This window comes from Lampetra fluviatilis, chromosome 15, assembly GCF_964198595.1.
Source record: "Lampetra fluviatilis chromosome 15, kcLamFluv1.1, whole genome shotgun sequence".
NCBI classification, from domain to species: Eukaryota; Metazoa; Chordata; class Hyperoartia; order Petromyzontiformes; family Petromyzontidae; genus Lampetra; species Lampetra fluviatilis.
This window is the reverse complement of record NC_136289.1, coordinates 14853684-14870488: the sequence shown is the minus strand read 5'-3', so window position 1 is coordinate 14870488 and position 16805 is coordinate 14853684. Positions and strand designations below refer to the sequence as shown.

The 16805-nt window shown below is 58.3% G+C and overlaps 1 protein-coding gene across 3 annotated transcripts in view; it reads right to left on the bottom strand.

Annotated features, from left to right (window-relative positions):
- Window positions 1–1720: 1720 nt before the first annotated feature.
- The window catches only part of LOC144936285 (dachshund homolog 1-like), a 56671-nt gene continuing 41586 nt past the window's right edge, over window positions 1721–16805 (bottom strand). Inside the window, exons 4-12 of one of the 3 annotated variants that reach the window (XM_078863354.1) lie at window positions 12010–12168; window positions 11387–11595; window positions 10878–10998; window positions 10364–10516; window positions 6903–7009; window positions 6079–6226; window positions 5067–5216; window positions 3183–3254; window positions 1721–1988 (exon numbers count right to left, since the gene is read on the bottom strand). In XM_078863354.1, the coding sequence (XP_078719480.1) occupies window positions 1927–1988; window positions 3183–3254; window positions 5067–5216; window positions 6079–6226; window positions 6903–7009; window positions 10364–10516; window positions 10878–10998; window positions 11387–11595; window positions 12010–12168 (1181 nt within the window). In that variant the 3' untranslated portion in view covers window positions 1721–1926. The remainder of the gene's footprint in view (window positions 1989–3182; window positions 3255–5066; window positions 5217–6078; window positions 6227–6902; window positions 7010–10363; window positions 10517–10877; window positions 10999–11386; window positions 11596–12009; window positions 12169–16805) is intronic. The other 2 variants (XM_078863355.1, XM_078863356.1) reach the window with 2 other exon arrangements.

Here is a 16805-nt window from a genome sequence, read left to right as displayed (position 1 = left end):
CCCCGGCGCTAGCAACCGGGGTCCCAGTGGGGTTCTCCACTGTGGGTTCCCAAAGAAAGGGGGTCCCTATCCCCCCACCCTTCCCACTCCACCTCACGGAGACGGTTGACCCCCCCACCCACGTGGTCCGTGTACCCAAGCCCAGGGCTCTCGTTGGGGAGATGCGGGGGAGCTGTGAGGCCACGTGACCGTGGGGGCACTACTGTGGCGGTGGTGTCTGTGCGTGCACAGCTATGGGGCGGCTATACCTGTGTGGGTACACGAGTAGGCGCAGACAGCACACGTCAGCTCGTGGCCGTGTGCACACGTGTACGCGTTAAGTATACATGATAACACGGGTATGTGCCGGTCTGTTGCGTTTGGGGTACACGTGTGTACACAGGTACGTGTGTGTGTGCGTATCAGTGGCCGTGTGTTTGGAGTACACGGGCCGTGCGTTTGGGGTACACGAGTACGCGCGAATCCGTGGCAGCGTTTTGAAGAGCACTTGTGGAGCTGCCCTCCCGTCTGCTCGTCCGTGGGTCCGGGCCGCGCGCGACAATGATGAGCCGGGGCGAGTGGGGGGGGGGGGGCGATCAGAGGGGCGACTCACGCGACGACTCACGCGACGACTCGTATCTCTGAATGGGCGATGCCATGGAGTGTGCCGAGGGACCGCGCGCGAGAGAGCGCGGGGAAGAGAGAGAGAGAGAGGCAACATCAGAAGAGAGAGAGGGAACCAGGGGAGTTGAGATGGGGAGAGAGAGAGGGATTGGGGGGGGGATAGGGGTTGAGATGGGGAGAGAGAGAGGGATTGGGGGGGGGGAGATAGGGGTTGCGATGGGGAGAGAGAGAGAGGGAGGGCTGGGTAAAGATGGGAGGTGAGGTGGGAGAGCGGGGAGAACGGATAACAGCGTCTCCCATGAATTAAAATCTTTCCAATTATGTTTTCCAACCGCAAAAAGTTTTAATATCAGAGAGGATATGAGCGTAGGAGGGTGTGGGGGGGGGTAGAGCGGGGCGGGAGCGGGACAGAGCAAGGAGGAGCGATCGAGAGCCGGGTTCGTGCTGCTGCTACCACCCGCCCAGTTGCCGCTTTCGGTCGCCGTGGAGTCGAGACCTCGTGTCGCTGGGCGCAGGGGGGGGGCAGTGATTGAGGGTGATAGGGGGTGAGGGGGGCATGGGCGACAGCTCTACTCCCTCTCGGGTGGCTTCGCGTGAAACAGTAGCAAATATAAAATCGGTGTGTGCACGCATCCACGTACACGTCTGTCAGACTTAAAATCATCTCTTAGAAACATTCCAGTGGCGGGATGAAGTGGGTGGGGGGGTACTGAGACGCTGAACCCGAGATGAGGACGGTCGTAAAAATGTCGCCGTTGTGCAGATTCTCGGGGGGGCGGGGCTGCGCGTGGGGGGCGGGGGCTTGGGGGTGCGGGGGTAGCGACTCCAGCCCGAGGTCCGTGACCCCCACGGTCCACTTCCTAGCGGGGGGCGTCTGGGCCCCGTCGCGACCCCAGGGCCAGCCCCGCCGTGCTCCCGGCGGCCCCTGGCATCCTCGAGTCTCCAATCTCCAAGTCTCCCGGTTCCGCGTCTTGCAACCTTTGGGTCTCTCGCCGCGAAGGCTCCCTGCACCGACATCTTTCCCATCCTGGAGTCTTGCACTCCCACGCGCTCCTCGTCATCTCCCCCGAGTCTCTCACACGCAGACCCCCCACTGCCCCCCACCCAACCCCCGTTAGCCACATCCACGCAGGCGCCAGGAGAGGCCGTGCGTTGTGTGTGTGTCCATCATCATGCTGCTGCTGCTGCGGAATGGTTGCGTCTTGAATGTTCGCCCAGGGTGGCTCCTCTCGGTAGCGCACAGCTCGCGGGGAGGTAGGGGAGGGTGGGGTGGGGGTCGGGGGCGAGCGCCGGGGGAGTCTGGGGGGGGAGTCCCGTGCGGGGTCAGGACGGGGGAGTGGCTGGGCTCTCCACTCGCCACTTCTTGTAGTAGAGTTTCGACTCTGCTGGGAACGCGAGCAGGCGGGTGGAGGGAGACAGTGGTGAAAACGCAACGAGTTAGTCGAGAAATCATATGGACGCGTACACATTCAGTACACAGAGACAAAGATCCCCCGTGTAGCCTTCAACGGACTGTGTTCATTGGAGCGCTGTCTCTCCGACAGCTCCGTTTCTTCACCTGAGCACGGCTGCTTGTGTTGTGGCCGAAACGTCGTGAGAATTTTATTTTATTATGTTTTATTTTTATTATTTGATTATTTCCCTTCTACGTGACTTTACCGAAAGGACCAAGAAGATGAATCCCTGCAGTCACGAACGCTTTAAATCGAAACTTCAACAGACTGTTGGGGTAAGTGTGTTAGCGAGGAACGATGAAGGCCGCCTCGGCACACCTCGCCCGGCCGCCTTTATCTCCCCTGTGGCGATGTTTACGCATGCCACCGGGTACTGGTAAAGGCTGAGTCGACTTAGGGGACGCCCAGGACTTTTTCAGATATGTGTCACTGATTTCGGAACGTAGTGCGCTAACCACTGCGCCACCGCTCCACCACAGCGTGTACGCACATGTGCACACTCACACACATACACACTCTGCTTATGAATTCTTACACAAGCACATACACACTCATGCACACACTCATATATACTCGTGTACGAATTCATACACACGCGCGCACTCACAGACACACACACACAAGTCACGTATATACACGCGTTAATCATGCGCACACACACACAAACAAACACCCACAAAGCCACACCAAAGGTCCCTTCAGCACACGAGGTGATGGTTGTGGGGGGGGGGCAGCATCACGCCAGGCCGCCTTTTTCTCTGCACAACTGATGTTTAATACACATTGCCCCAGGTACTCGTTTTACGGCTGAGTCGACCTAGGGGAGGCCCAGGGACGGTTAAAATGTTCGTCACTGTTACTGGTCGTGAGCGCTAGGGATTCGTAACACGGTGCACCACTACGCCACCGGTCCCCACAAAGACACAAACACACCCATAAATCACGTATGTAAACACACGTAACCTGGATATACACACACACATTAGCACGCGGTAGCGGCGGACCGGGGATCAGTCCCCACGCCGTGACGCGTGCTGTGGGTGTGGGGCGCGGGGGAGGGAAGGGGAGGGTGGTAGCTCGGGGGGGGGGGGGCAATGGGGGGTAGCTGGGGGGGGGGGCGGTCACCCTGCATCGTCTGCTCCGGGTCGGGGTGAGCGCCTTCGTCCTCGTCCAGTGTCTCCTGGTAGGCGCCGATGTCTGCGCAGAGACCACCGCGCGTGTCAACCAAACGGGTCCACGATCCGAGGGTCAACCCGCGGGGCAATCTTCACAGCTTCACGACTCAAAGGTCAACTACGTTGCCATCCGTGTGTCCACCCAAGGAGTCTCTACTACCCGTGCTTCCAACCCTACCGAGACGTGTGAGCGCAAGCGCGAGAGAAGCTCATCCATACTCTTTGGTTCTGTTGGTAAAGTCACGTAGGTAGAAATGTCGTGATCTATTATTTTTTCCACTTACGTGACTTTACTGAAAGAACCAAAGAGTATGGATTGCTGCAGTCACGAAAGCTTCAAATCTTAGTAGCTCATCCATTCATCGATACAGTCATTCCATGAATCGTTGATTCGTTCGTTTGTTCGCACACGTGACCACGTCGTCTGTTCAGTCCACTGAAATGCAACACTTCCTCTCCACGATAAGGGACCCATCACAACAGGAAATGCGTGCATGGCTGGACACCAGTGGTGAGCTAACCTCTGTGTGTTGTTAACTCTGCCTGTGTGGTAGCCCGCCTCGCGGAAGCCGCAATGTCCCATGTCCAAAACACAGCTTAGACCGCCACCCCCACCCCCCCGGATCCAAGTGTCAAGTCGAGTTTGTTCAACCAGGTGAGAACAAATATAAATCGGTACAAAAACAATTGTATCGTACGAGGAGTTGATAACGTTGCAGGCGCGACGCACGGGAGGGAATACCACGGGAAGGGCAGCTCAAGGGCAGCTCAAGGGCAGCAGAAGGGAGGAAAGCTGAGCGGGAGAGGGAAGGGAGGCCGGGACGCAAGTGGCCGAGACGGACACGGAAGAGGGCAAGGTTCAGGATGAGCAGCAGGGGGAGAAGGAATGGCCGGGGCCGAGATGTCGGGGATGAGAGGGTGATGATGATGAGAGGGTGATGATGATGAGATGGTGATGATGATGAGAGGGTGATGATGGTGAGAGAGTGGTGATGATGAGAGGGTGATGATGATGAGATGGTGATGATGATGAGAGGGTGATTATGATGAGATGGTGATGATGATGAGAGGGTGATGATGGTGAGAGAGTGGTGATGATGAGAGGGTGATGATGATGAGATGGTGATGATGATGAGAGGGTGATGATGATGAGAGGGTGATGATGATGAGAGGGTCATGACGATGAGAGGGTGATGACGATGAGATGGTGATGACGATGAGAGGGTGATGATGATGAGAGGGTGATGATGATGAGAGGGTGATGACGACGATGAGAGGGTGGAGAGAGAGAGAAGGAAGGAGCGAGCAGATGTGAGCTGCACGGAGGAGCTGCGTCTGCGTCCCCAGGAGGCGGTGGGCAGAGTGGAGGGATTCAAAGTGGAGAGGTTCAGAGTGGGTGTGGCCACACAGAGGTCACGTTATGGGAGGCTCAAGCTGATTTTGAGATGCAGATGAGAGTTGATTTGAAATCCAAGCAGAATTCGGTACGCGCATGTTTCGTGAATGTGTGCATGTGTGTATGCGTGTTTGCGTATATTAATGTGTGCACGCGTTAGTGTGTATGTGTGTACGTGTGTGTCCGTGGGTGTGGACACGTGTGTGTCCGTGTGTACGTGCGTGTGTACACGTGTGTGTCCACGTGTTTGTACACACATGTGTGTGTACACGTGTGTGTACACGTGTGTGTACACGTGTGTGTGTGCACGTGTGTGTGTGTGCACGTGTGTGTGTGCACGTGTGTGTGTGCACGTGTGTGTGCACGTGTGTGTGTGCACGTGTGTGTGTGCACGTGTGTGTGCACGTGTGTGTACACGTGTGTGTGTGCACGGCTCACCCTGGAGTGCCGCGTGCACGCTCTCCGTGGAGCTGGCGCGCTGCAGCGCGAGGCGCTCGAGGTGCTCGCGGCGCGCGCGCTCCGCCTCGAGCCCCTCGGCGAGGCGGCGGCGCGCGCGCCTCTCGCGACGCACGCGCTTCTGCAGCATCTCTACACGGGGCACGGGGGGGGGGGGCGGGCGAGGAGAAGGGGGTGCTCACACTTTACCATCGTCCCGCGAACTGCAACTCCCCCACCCCCACCACTCAAAGATCCTCGTGTAAGGATTCAAGAATCTCTTTCCTGTACCGCTCGTTTCTGGCCACTTCGCATTCGTGGTGTACCGTATGTGGTACGCGGCGTGGTGTGTGTCGGCACATTGTACGCGGCATGCGTGGTGTGTGATGTAGCGCGTATGACCAGATCAACTTAAATGCGCCACATCTCGCCAGAATAAGGAGAGGTTGAGACTGGGCAGGTTGTCGCGCGCCGTGTGCTGGTCGCGCCGTGGGCAGCAGGCGCCAGGGTAGCGTGGGGAAGGGTGGCCTCGTAACCCCCTCACCCAGCAGTGGAGTCATTCGGAAAGGATGTAGAAGCACTTTCATTTTGATGATGATGATGGATGACGATGGTGCTGATGGCGCTGATGATGCTGATGAGGCTGATGATGATGATAGTGCCGATGATGATGGTGCTGATGATGATGATGGTGCCGATGATGCTGATGAGGCTGATGCTGATGATGGTGCTGATGATGATGGTGCTGATAATGATGATGGTGCCGATGATGCTGATGAGGCTGATGATGCTGATGGTGCTGATTATGATGATGGTGCCAATGATGCTGATGAGGCTGATGCTGATGATGGTGCTGATGATGATAGTGCCGATGATGATGGTGCCGATGATGACGATGGTGCGATGATGAGATGGTGCTGACGATGATGATGGTGCCGATGATGATGGTGCTGACGATGATGATGGTGCCGATGATGATGGTGCCAATGATGATGGTGCCGATGTTGCTCCGCACCGCGCGCCGCCGTCTCTGCGTGGAGCTGCCTCTCCGCCCCCTCCCTGCGCTCGCGCTCCCTCAACAGCTCCATGCGCGTCTCCTCCAGCTCGGCCAGGACCTGCCGCTCCTGCGCGCGGTTCGTCTCCATGGCGACCTTCAGCAGAGCCTTGGAGGGGGGGGGCGGGATAAGAAAGGAGGGTCGGGGGATGACCCAGGTGTAGTTGGATGGCTCGGGTTGGAGAGTTGGAACTTGACCCTCGTGGTGACCATAGGCCACGGGTCGGCAGCACGGACTGGGGGGCTGCAACTGCTCCGCGCAGCCCGGACTCTGCCCCTCGCCCTGGGTGTTGGCTGTCGTCGTCGAGATGCTCTGACCCGGGTTACAAAGGTGGACTGCAGGTGTCAGGATGTGAGGGTGCGTGAGTGAGGGTGAGTGAGTGAGGGTGAGTGAATGAGGGTGAGTGAGTGAGGGTGAGTGGGTGAGTGAGGGTGAGAGAGTGCGTGAGTGAGTGTGAGTGAGGGTGAGTGAGTGAGGGTGAGTGAGTGAGGGTGAGAGAGTGCGTGAGTGAGGGTGAGTGAGTGAGTGAGGGTGAGTGAGTGAGGGTGAGTGAGTGAGGGTGAGAGAGTGCGTGAGTGAGTAAGGGTGAGTGAGTGTGAGTGAGTGAGGGTGAGTGAGTGTGAGTGAGTGAGGGTGAGTGAGTGAGTGAGAGTGTGTGAGTGAATGTGTGAGTGAGTGAGGGTGAGTGAGTGAGGGTGAGTGAGTGAGGGTGAGTGAGGGTGAGTGAGTGAGGGTGAGTGAGTGGGAGTGTCTGACGATCCCCGCGTGAGACAGGAGCCGTCACCTGGATGTTGGAGAGCAGCTCCGACGTGGAGCAGCAGAGCGCGTGCGGGAGACCCGGGGAGGGCAGGAACTGGGTCCTTCCGGTACCATTCACAGTCGACAGGGACCCTGCGCGCATCATCACCCCAACAGCACCAGCATCATCACTCATGATTCGTCCACTGCTAAATGAATCTCTGACCAAGCCATTGGCATTGGCCCTGCGCGTTAGAATGAAATCGACCAACATTGGCTACACACTGTATGGGCTCCTGATAATTCCTAGCCGGGATGAAACCGCTGAGTACAGTTGTCTCGACTCCCTGGCTGCCCTGCAAACGAGCTGTTCCCATCTCACGGGGTTTTCCACGGGAACTGCAACTGAGCACCAATGCCATCAATGCTCATTCGAGCGGATAATAAATTCACTGTTGCGAAATCGGACTCATCCTGGTCACTTCAGTGATTACCTATTAAAACAAACACAACTCATTCACTCACCCACTCACTCAACCACTCACTCACGCACTCACTCAATCACTCACTCACTCACTCACACACTCACTCAACCACTCACTCACACACTCACTCACACACTCACTCACCCATTCACTCAACCACTCACTCACACACTCACTCACCCACTCACTCAACCACTCACGCACACACTTACTCACGCACACACTCACACACTCACTCACGCAACTACTCACACTCATTCACCTACTCATTCACCCACTCATACTCACCGTGTTAAACACAATCCACTTTAAACCTTGACTTGAATATTACTCAGGTCTATAACTCGGACCCTGTTTACGAGGAGTTCGGTGTGGAGCCAATGACCGCACGTGGTGGGGGGAGGGGGCAAGGGGGGGGAGCGGTTTCCCAACCTCAGCCGCTGAGTGGCAGCTGCGGCCATTCCCGATAGCACGCTTCCCGATTCGTGACTCGGGCTTCCCTTATCTGATGCAGCTCCTGGTCCGAGGTTTGGGGGTGGAGGTGGGGGGAGGGGCCCATTGGGATGGACGGGTCTAGAATGCGGGGAGGGGGGTACTACTTGCCAGGGACCCCGAATCTACCGGCCAGCGGGGGTCCAATCGTCCGGGATTGGGCAGCGTGAACTTGCAACTCGAATCGAGCACCGCGCGCGCGCCCTGGGAGCCCGTGCAGGAATTCCCCCCAGAAGTCGCTGTCGTGATTCCTCACCCGTAGCACTCGCCGCGAGTGTCGTGGAAACAAAATACGGAGATACTTCTGCGCATCTCCTTCCCATTTGTGTTTCTCTACGTAAAAACAATAAAAGTGTGTGTATGTGTGTGTTTGTGTGTTTGTGTTTTAATTCATCCCATCAGCCAACGCAGCCCTTCTGGGAGTGGTGGGTTTATTTTTTCCCAACAGCATTCGTTCAACGCAGCAACACCGCAGCACCGGCTTTGAAATGCAGTGTCTCGTCAGCAGAGGCAGGCTTGGCTAAACAAAGTTGGTGAACTGCCAGCAGTTAAGAGGCAAAGGCCTTCTCTATTCGACACGCGTGAACCCATATCTAACAAAGGGGGGCCTCGCCCATGAACAGCTGGCAGTGTTCTCCAGACGAGCCGAGTGGGGATATTCTGGCCAGCTCGACGATTTCGTGCATAGATGTCGGGAAAATGATAGACGTGGGCATTCATTATGATAATGAAATTACTTTTTTTGCCTCGAGCAAAATATCTCAAACAATTGGGGCTGCAATCCATTCCTCTGTCAATGCACTGCTGGATGAGTCTCGAGGCGATTATTTCAAGAGGATGTCTGCCACATTGTGATATAATTGGCCAATTCCACTTCAATACGTCGTGGGTATTATGAAGGCAACTTAACAGAGGCATGAACTAGATTCGAAGCTTTCGTGACTGCAGGAATTACTCTTTGGTTCTTTCGGTAAAGTAACGTAGAAATTAAATTAAATAATCAACAAGGTTGTGTTGGCCGACTCTCTGTGTTGTATTGCATTATATTTCCAAGTTTACTATGTTTACTTTCTTATTAATTTGTACCTGATGATGGTTGCTTGTGTTGCAATCGAAACGTCGTATTCTATTAGTATTAACAGAGGCATGTTTAATAGCGTAACACGTGGTGTGAGATGTCGTACACGAACGACGTTTCGAGGCAATGACCCTGGCTAAGCTCGAGAGAGTCCCCCAGTTGACGCCGATTCACTGCCATGGATACATTGCGAATGGCGTGCAATGCCCACTCGCTCTCTCCATTCGCCTTGTCCCAACACGCACTCTTGCGTACTCTCTGCCGATGCATCCTGCCGCGTGACGGAAGGCTCTCCATCGGAGTCTGCGGGCCAGAGCGGAGCTTAGTACCACCACCCAGGGTAGCAAAACCCGAGCAGCACTGACGCATGCATACGGATCGTGGGAGTGGATTGTTCGAAACATAACTCATTCCCTCGGGTGTCACATCGCTCACCGCGCTTGGCCACGTAAAAAAGAGTTGAATCGCGAGAGTGATGGTACCTCAGCCGTCTGCTCTGGGCTCATGGATCATTGCAAAATGAATTGGTCGACCATCGCAATGCAGCAAGGCGCTCGTCAAAGGGGCACGTGAGACTCAATTGTCGCGAAGTTCTCCTGTGAGAGCACAACGCCGACTGCGGGCTTTTGCGTCAGATCACGTGGCTCCCGCGATATTTTTGTGAATCGGGTGGGGGGCGGGGTTGATGGGTGCACATCCCCCCCTGCCCCCCGTGTGCCCAGGGGCGGGGTGAAGGGGGGGAAGTGAGACGTGCGCTCTGTCCCACGTCCCGGGACGGTGGAGGACAAACAGAGGCTTGTTTGTGTCTCGGTAATTACCGCTAATCCGCATCCAATTACGGGCCGCCTTATCTCACAGAGAGAGAGAGAGTCGCTGCTGATTTTGCTCATCTCTCCCCTGCCTCTCTCTCTCCCGCCTCTCTCTCCCTCTCCCCTGCACGCACTCTCCCCTCCTCTTCCCGTGACCCCCCCCCCCCCGCGTGTTTATGCGGAGCGAGCGCGCGCGCCACGCCCCGCGGGCCACAGCGACTCGGCTCCTGCGACACCGCAGCAGCAGCAGCAACGACGCCGCGAACACCAAGGGCACGACAGTGATCAACAATCACACCGACAATAGCTCAACAACTATACAACAGCACCTACAACAACATGACTGCGCGACCGTGTTTGTGTGAGCGTGTAAACCTGTGAGTGTGACACTGTGTGAGTGTGAGACTGTGTGAGTGTAACACTGTGAGTGTGACACAGTGTGTGTGTGACACTGTGTGGGTGTGACACTGTGTGGGTGTGACACTGTGTGGGTGTGTAACACTGTGTGTGAGTGTGAGTGTTACTGGCACCCCTTTTTACCATTCGGTTGCCGTGCCGGCCTTCAAAGGCGCTCGCTTACAGCACTTGCTCCTACAGTCTGTTGACGCTATACGGGGAATCTTTATCTTTGTGTGCGACTGACCCGCCTCCAGGAGCTGCTCCTCCCGTTCGGACCCCGCTCCGTGTCCTGGGGGGCCCTGGTCCCTCCTCTCGCTGGGAGCCCCGGGGGAACGGGGCCCCAGGGAGAGGTCGAGCATGCCCTGCGCGTCCGACTCCCCATTGTGCTGGAGCGCGTCTAGGGGAGGGGTCAGGGGAAGGCAGTGAGTGAGGGTGGCGGTTTGGGGGAGTTTGCAGATCCGAACCAGTTCAGATATCGCCCGCCACTGATGTTGGCCGTGCCCTGGAATAGAACTCAGGTCGCTACACAGCCGCTCCCTCCAAGACGTCCCTTGATATCCCTGTGAAACCCCCAAATCCTCGATATCCCTGCGTAATTCTCAGATCCCGCATATCCCTGTGACACCTCGTACCCAGCTGAACCCCAGTGCTCTTAAAATCAAACGACAATCCCCAGAGACGGGTTCACGTCCCCCGGATCCCCGCGGCCAACCGGGAGCAGCTCCCCCCCGCCCGCCCGCGCCTCCCCCGCCGCTCACCGTGCTCCGGCGAGGCGGGATCCCGTGACGGCGTTGACGAGAGGCTGCTGTCGCTGCGCGCAGACGAGCGCCGGCTCGCGGGGGGCGCGGGCGAGGTGCGCGGGTGGCACGGGGCGCGTTCCTGCCGGGGGGGGGGGGGTCAATGGCAGACGCGCGTGTGCGTGACCTATACAGTGAGGTCAGGGCAGCAGGGCAGCTACACGGACCACAGCGTCACGGTGCAGATTCTCGTATCGGTCTATCGGATTTCATTTTGGTTCCCCGAACTTAATCCTGACGACGCTTGACGCAGCTGCGAATGCTGCGCTATCGTTATGATGATTACTATTTCGTTAAATTTACGATTTGTTCATCGCAGGCCCCAAACGCCGAGCGACCAGAAACCGCTCAAGGGTGAACACGCGTCTTGGACTGAGCAAGGTTGGGCGACTTCATAGCCGAGCAGCACGAGGGGAGATGCAGAGAGGGAGAGAGAGAGGGCGCGGTCCAGGCCACACCGGGCCACGTACCCTGATCACCGAGGTCTTGGGCGAGGTGCAGGGCTCAGGCGGGGAGCGCTGCTGCCCCCCCGAGGGGGCCCTGTGCCCCGCGGCGGGGTCCGAGTGCGCGGGCCCGTGCAGCGCGGGCCCCAGTTGGCCCATAGAGGCGGCGAGGCCCAGCGGGAGGAGGTGATGGGGCATCATGACGAAGGGCAGCGAGCCCTTCACGTGCGCCAGCCCTGCGCGCATGCACACCCACACAAAGACAAATATCCCCCGAATAGATTTAACGGGGCGTTGGGGCAAGTGCTGCTAGCGAGTAGCACCGATTAAGGCCCGCAGGGCACGCGGGGTGAGTGGCTGGGCAGCACCACGCCCGGTCGCCTTTGTAACCCCAATGTTGATGTTTGCCCACTGCACCAAGTAATCGTTTGAGTTGATTTAGAGGAGGCCCAGGACCGATACACCGATGTTGGTCGTGAGCGGCAATCGCACTCGGGTCGCAGGGTTTGTCGGGCAATGTCCTAACCACGACACTCCGGCTCCGCTATACTACCGCTGAACATGGACACATACACGCATTTACATTAGTTTACAGCTCCTAAGCTAGTCTATAGCCCCTATGCTAGTCCATGGCCTGTGCGAGCACGTACCTGGGTGGAGCAGATGTCCCTGGGTGAGGTGCGCCACGGCGTGGTGAGCGTGGTGGTGAGCGTGGTGGTGAGCGTGGTGGTGAGCGTGGTGAGCCTGCACGCTCTCGGGCAGTGTGGGGGATTGGAAGCGCTCCCTCTCCGCCGCGTCCCCACGTGCCCCTGCACGCGGTGCCCACGGAAAGACGAAGATAAAGACACCCCGTATAGCCTTTGACAGACTATTGGGCAGCGAGTAATGTTTGCGAGCAGAACCTATGTACGTTGAAACTAGTTCGCACCGTATGTAGCCAACCGTGCTCATCAGATGTGCGGGGGAAGGACAACAACCTAAACACGAAAAGCAATTTTAAAGAAACGAGTTTTCAATTTAGATTTTAAAGTGCAGAACTTCAGTGGCTTCCTAATATCGGAAGCAAGAGCGTCTAGACGGCCGCAGAAGTGCATCTGAAAGCGTGCGATGCGGTGACCGTCTTTGTTCGATAGTTCGCCAAAAGCCGCTGCTGCGAGGATGACGACTGGAGTGATGGTCTTTGCTCCTTGATGAGATCAGCAATGTATCGTGGTGAATTATAGAATGCCGGCACCAGCGCAGCAGGAAGGTCCGTGGCCAGCATCACGCTTGGACGCCTTTGTCTCTCCCCTGCTGATGTTTACATGCTGCAGCAGGTACGTAGCGGTAGGCCCAGGACCATATTCGATATTTGTCACCGATGTTGGTCTTGAAAGGAAATCAAACCTGGGCCACCGGGCTCGTAACTCGGTGCACGAACGCCCCCCCCCCCGCCTCCCCCCTCCCACACGGGAGGGACCGTCTCCGTGAGTTCTGGATGACGGCCTCCCCACGCTGTGCCGGTCATGGCGGGGGGGGGGGGGGGGCTGCTTGACCATACTTCACCACGCCGAGTGAAGAAGTGATCAAAGCCCCACACAGACGGATTTAACAATCCTACTGTTGCGTCGTCTCCTCTTGTCGCCCGCGCAATGGGCTCAGATGCTCGCCACGTGGGCTGCTGCTGCTGCTTCTGCGCCGCTGGGGCTCTCCGTGGTGGAGCGAGTTGCGAAGTGGGGGGGGGGGGCAGGGCGGAGATTGGAGGAGGGGGCAGCGATTCCGTTGTTTTTGCCAAACGGACCTTGACAGTCGCCATGGCGGTGGTCATCGTTTCCTCTGCACAAAGCCGCCGCGCGCACAGGTGCCCGTGGGAGGGGCAGGGGAGGGGGTGTGAGGGCTGGGGAGGGGGGGTCGGGGTGGGGGGCGGCTGAATGCCGGGGGGATTCCATGAAAGGAAGCGCGTGGCTTTGACACGATCCTGCGCGTCACGTGGCCGCGCGACGGAGCTCTCGGCCCCGTTACTGCCCCCCCCTGCCCGAGCAGCGAGCCCCCGTCCCGCGTGGCACGAGGAGCTCTCCCACTGACGCCCAACAGCCCCCGCCCCCCACACACAAACGCCCCGGGGAGTGATGAAGACCAAGCACGCCAAAGAGGTTAAGCCGACAGCTCTCTCCTCCCCTTTTCCGCCCCCCACTCCAAGGACGCTGACCCCCCCCCCTATCTCGAGACACTGCCCCCCCCCCACCCCTTCCCCCTAACGAGCCAGGGTCGCCTTGATACTCCCAGACCACCCGCCGTCCCGGCACGGAGGAGCGCGGACAGAGAGAGAGAGAGCGCCATGGTGGAGAGAGGGAGGGGGGCTCCGTCACTCGCGAATAAAAGACAATTTGGCGAAGAGCTGCCGACGCGAGCGCTCCGTGCCCCCCGGGGTCGCGAGTAAAGAGATTGGGGTCGAGAGAGTAACGCGCCTAATCTCCCCGCCACGCCGCCAGCGCCGCCGCTAATGTGTCGTCAGCGGAACGCGCCCCTCGCTCCCCGCCCGGCCAGCGACGCGACGTTGACTTTAACTGAGTGCGTGAGTGGAGGTGGGGGGGGATGTTGGGGCGTGAGGATGGGAGATGGAAATTGCGGTGGATTTGTGTGTGGCGACGAGGGGGGTGGATCGCGCAGTGGTTTGGCGCTGCACTGCGCTACAAACAAGCCAGCCCCTCGTGTGCCGTTTCGGCCTTCATCGGCGCTGGCGAAGATCGCATTCCCCCAGCAGTCTGTTAGAGACTAGTGGGGGATCTCCGTGGTGTGCGTATTGTTGTGTTCGCTGGGTGTCGAGCGCTTTCCAACATTTTACGAGCGCGTAGTCGATATGAAGCCACATTATTCCGCATTTAGCCACTGTGAGACACGGCCGTCTGGGAAACACAAAGATCCCCCATATAGCCTTTACCAACTGTAGGGACAAGTGCTGTTCGCCAGCACCTATGGCCAGCACGGAGGGGGGAGGGTGTGGTCAGCGCCACGCCCGGCCGCCTTTGTCTCCCCAGATCTGATGTTTTATCGACATCAGCTTTATTTCAAGGCTGAATCGACACAGGGGAGGCCCAGGACCGATTCAAACATTTGCACTGTTACTGTCCGTGAGCGGGAATCACTGAACTCGGGTCGTAGGGTTCGTAACGCAGCGCCCTCACCACTGCGTTGCCGCTCCCAGCACACAAACGCAAAGCTCCCAAGCGTAGCCCACACAGACTGTTAGGCCAAGGGCTGCTAGCAACATAACCTGGCTCTTGTACCAGGCTAGGCTCACTTTGAGGCCACGCGAAGTGTCGAAGGCTCGCTGACCCAGGTGGCACACACTCACCGCACACTGTGCGCAAAACACAATAAACAGCACGGGGTGGAGGAGTATGAGGAAGGGGGGGGGGCAACGAGGATGACGGGGGGGGGGGTGACGAGGGGGGTGAAGAGGTGGAGGAGGAGCGGGTGGCCCTGTGTGCTGGAGGGGCTCTGCTGGCAGTAGCTGGGCTCTACGAGGCAAGGGCACCACAACAACAACACCACCAGGAGGAGGAGGAATATTCTCCCCTCGGCCCCGGCGCGGTGAAACATTAACCGAGTCGCGCACAGTCTCCTGCCCCCGTGAAACTTTTCATTAACTCCACCGACTCCCTCCCTCGCCTCTCCCTCCCCCTCGCACCCTCCCCCTCGCTCCCTCCCCCTCGCCCCCTCCCCCTCGCCCCCTCCCCCTCGCTCCCCCTCGCTCCCTCCCCCTCGCCCCTCCCCCTCGCCCCCTCCCCCTCGCTCCCTCCCCCTCGCCCCCTCCCCCTCGCCCCCTCCCCCTCGCCCCCTCCCCCTCGCTCCCTCCCCCTCGCCCCCTCCCCGCTCGCGATCCGCCTCGCCGGCCCGAGGCCCCCAGCGCCACGCTGCTCAAACACAAATAGAGTCGTGATGCTGCTGCTTACTCGTGTTGGCAGCGGTGCACAAGCACAATTAATAACAAAACACACTTCGGCAATAACACCACGGTGACTATGAACATCAATAAATACATTAATAAACAACGTTTCGGGCAATGGCCTTTCTTCATAACAGGGAGATGATGATCTGATGATGATCTCGCAGCTGTAAGGAAAAGTCATTGTCAGATACAGGGCACCGACGACTAGCGAGCGAGCCCTGTGGGGCAAAGGGCGGCGGTCTCGTCAATAGGAAGGGGGAGAGATGTAGGGGGTAGGTGAGGGGCGGTGCTGGAGGAAAGGGAGAGAGGGTGGTGGCTGGAGCACGCTGCAGGCCGCACCATCCTCTGCCCGTGCGCTCTGCTGGTGCAGGCGCAGGGGCGCTACCGTGGAGCTGCGCCCGCAGCGGTTTCCCCTCCACGCGCCGTTCACCCCCCTGACCGCTGACCGCTGTAACCGCTCAGTGCCACCACGCGCTTCCCCAAGACGCTACCCCCCCCCCCCCCGTGTGACCTTGATCCCACCCGCCGACCCCACTCGCTGCCCAATGCTACGCCCTCCCTCCACCCTCTGACCCCAACCCACACCCCTTCTCCCGCCCTCTGCCCCGAGTCGGACTTGGATGTGCCACGCCTCGCCACGCAATTGCGTTGGTGTCTGTGGGGGTGGGGGCTAAGAGGCGGAGGGTGGGGGCAGGAGGAGGGGGGAGCGGGCAGCAATGATTTATGCGTCCATGCCTGACTGCTCACCCCACATTATTGCTTTGTAAATGATTCATCAGTCTTTGGGTAGTGCACGCGGCGCGTAATCAGCCACTTTGACTAAAGGCCAAATCCACACTCTGTTCCTCTCTAGACAAAATAAAACCATTGCAGGTGCGCGTTGTCTCTCGTTTACTGCCACGGCGTGCGCGGCGCGGATAAAATAGCTACCGACTTGAAAAACAACCATCACCACCTCCTCCTCCACCACCACCATCACCACCACCATCACCACCTCCACCCAAACCACCACCTCCACCACCACTGTGCCGCCACCCAGAGTCCCGCCCAGGTGCGGTGGTGCGCGCACTTTAGTCCAGCGCCGTGGAGAATGGAGGCAAGGGTTGGTGGATCGAGGAAAGATTTGTGAGACTCCCAAAACCTGCTCGGCCGGAAGGTGTCAGGATGATGGCGGTACAGCGCGTGGGTTCGTGAGCCCGATTATCACGGGTGGCTACATGCGGAGCGAAAGAAGTTCAACTTACATACAATCCGTCTGTGCGGACCTCGTGTAACGCGGCACGATTTAATTCCTCCAAGTTCTCCGCTTCATGTTCGCGAATAACAAAAAACCCCTCATCAATGGCATCGACCAAACATCCCAGCGTGGATGTTCTTGAAACTCAGCGAAACGGCCGTGGATAAAGGGCATCGCTTCAATCGTTATCCACACGCCGTGTGAGCGAACGACGAGGAGGCTTCGCGGACACAACAGGGGCGCCGTCGCGCAGGAGGGAGCCGCGGGACCGCCCCGTG